The 2,458-nt window shown below is 43.2% G+C and overlaps 1 protein-coding gene across 1 annotated transcript in view; it reads left to right on the top strand.

Annotated features, from left to right (window-relative positions):
- Positions 1 to 2,458, top strand: part of LOC101863155 (post-GPI attachment to proteins factor 6) — a gene marked incomplete in the record, with an annotated part of 22,881 nt that overhangs the window by 15,874 nt on the left and 4,549 nt on the right. The window contains 2 exon segments of the mRNA XM_013090250.2: positions 696 to 898; positions 1,692 to 1,846. Coding sequence (XP_012945704.1) covers positions 696 to 898; positions 1,692 to 1,846 — 358 coding nt within the window.

Here is a 2,458-nt window from a genome sequence, read left to right as displayed (position 1 = left end):
CAGCGTGGGTGGTTGGCTGTTCAAGCATACCAGCGTGGGTGGTTGGCTGTTCAAGCATACCAGCGTGGGTGGTTGGCTGTTCAAGCATACCAGCGTGGGTGGTTGGCGGGTGCACTGGTGTGGTTTGCTTCTTCTTTCCTATCACACATCTATGGTATAATGGTCCTTATCTCCCCTCCTTCTTTTTTAATGTTTGTTACTCTCTTGTAACACCCCTAATCTTCTGGCACTCTTATGACTTTATGCAGTTGCGAGCGCCGTAAAACCTCAACTAAAACTACTAAAACTAAAACTGATTTGAGTAGTGAACCGAGCTCTGATTCTTGTGCGAGTTTTACTGTGGGTGGTTGGCGGGTGCTGTGGTGTGGTTTGCTTCTTCTTTCCTATCAAACATCTATCGTGCTTATCTCCCCTTTCTTCTTTTTTATGTCTGTTACTCTCTTGTAACACCTCTAATCTTCTGGTGCTCATATGGCCTTATGCAGCTGCGAGAGTCGAAATACTTATACTAAAATTAACAAAACATACCGGCCCAGAAAAAGAAACTTTTCAGGACAGAAAAAAAACGTTTAAGTTTTTTTCTATTTTTCAATACACAGTGTTTGAGTTTCAACACAATATTTTTTTTTAGCTCGATAGTGCCGTAAAACACCTTCTCAATCCATCAATCAACCCCCCCCCCCCACCTCCCTCAGGCCCAGGTTCTAGTGTGCGGAGCCCTGCTCTACGACCGCCTGCCCGAGCTGACGGACCACTTTGACGTGTGTCAGGACCTGGGCTGGAGCGTGCGGGCCAACTACAGCGAGGCGGGGAACCACGAGGTGGTCCAGTACGTGCCTTACCCGAGGGCCGGCCTCTGGCACATCCTGCTGCAGGCCACTTGCTTTGACGATAAGGGGTGAGCTCCGCCTCATTACATTTGTTTCAGTGGACTGGGTTTTGGGATTTGAGGCGCATACCAAATTTTTGTTGTTGTTGTTGTACTTAGTAATAATAATACTAATAATTTTTTAAAATAATGATAAAAAAGGTAATGATGATCTTCACCACCATCCTCACCTCTCACCTATCCTGTAGACTGGATGTCCGTCGGGCCGCTTTTGAAGATTTGGCCTCCAGCTTCCTCCACTCTTTCCGGTTTTCAGCTTTCCTGAGCGTGTCTTTGAGTTCCAGGCCTGTCCATTCCTTGATGTTGTCCTCCCAAAAATAATAATATCATAATAATAAAGATCATTTCTATAGTGTCTACGCCTTGGTGGCTCAAGTCACTTTGTAATGAAATAAGAATTAAAGTAACATTTCATGCATTCTTGCCCTTTTTCAGCTACGACAATCCTATCGAATTCGAATGTGTGGCATCTTGGTACGTAACCTAAAAAAACCTGGCCAATTTCATTCACTCTTTCTGGCAAAAGGCTACCAATGTGTCGAGAATATCGACTGCTCTGTCGGATGTTCTAACGTATGTCACGTTTCAAAATGGCGTATGGCAAGAGTTTTATACCCTATGCCATCAATTATGTCTTCAAATTTAAAAAATAAATTGTTTTCTCATGAATCTATTCCCATATGTGGACAGACAATATGTCTTCAAATTTTAAAAAGACACGTTTTTCTCGTGAGATCTATTCCCAAACATGGACATTTGAAAAATATGTTTTTCTCGTGAATCTCTTCCCTTACTTGGACAGACAACGTTTGCCCAAGTGCCCGTCCATCGTGTTTATGGACGTGTCCCTGGAAGTCCAGCCGTGCATCGACGGTGGGTGTAGGGACAGAGGAAGCTGTGAGTTTGTGACCCGCGGTTCGGATCTCATCGCCTACACCTCGTGTCAGTGTGACGCAGGTAACCTTTCTCCGTGCGGTGGGGGGTGTTTCGGTTTTAGTACAAGTTCTACGGCCTTTGCAACACAAATTAGGTCATATAAGTGTCGAAAATTAGAGGTTCTGCTACGAGAGAGTAGTATATAAAGAAAAGAAGGAGGAGAGATGAGGGTGATGATGGATGTTTGATAGGAAAGAAGGAGCGAACTACCTTAGAGCACCCGCGAACAGCCCATAGGGATATTTTAGGGTGACACTTTTCTGGAAATTAGAGAAAATGTGCAAGATAATGTGAATATTTCAGTTTAAAAAAAAAAAAAAATCTTGCATGATAGATTGTAGGATAACTCTAGGGCTTGTGATTTACCTGCGCTCATTTGTTTACAAAGCATGGCTTTCCTGGGTGGTTAGTGGGTGCACTGGTGTGGTTATGCTCCTTTTCTATCTAACATTTCTCATCCTTCTCCCTTCTTCTTTTCTTTGTATTTTACTCTCTAGTAACACCTCTAATTTTCAGCACTTTTAATATCTATATGTGTTGCAAGTGCTGTAGGATGTAACAAACGTGCAGGTAGTAATTCCATTGAGGACGGAATTTTGTCGAATTGCAGATTTCTTTGTGTCAGTGTTGGGG

Source organism: Aplysia californica, unplaced genomic scaffold (genome assembly GCF_000002075.1).
Source record: "Aplysia californica isolate F4 #8 unplaced genomic scaffold, AplCal3.0 scaffold01193, whole genome shotgun sequence".
Taxonomy (NCBI): Eukaryota; Metazoa; Mollusca; class Gastropoda; order Aplysiida; family Aplysiidae; genus Aplysia; species Aplysia californica.
Note: the sequence above shows the minus strand (reverse complement) of the source record. Positions and strands in the feature narration are given on the sequence as shown.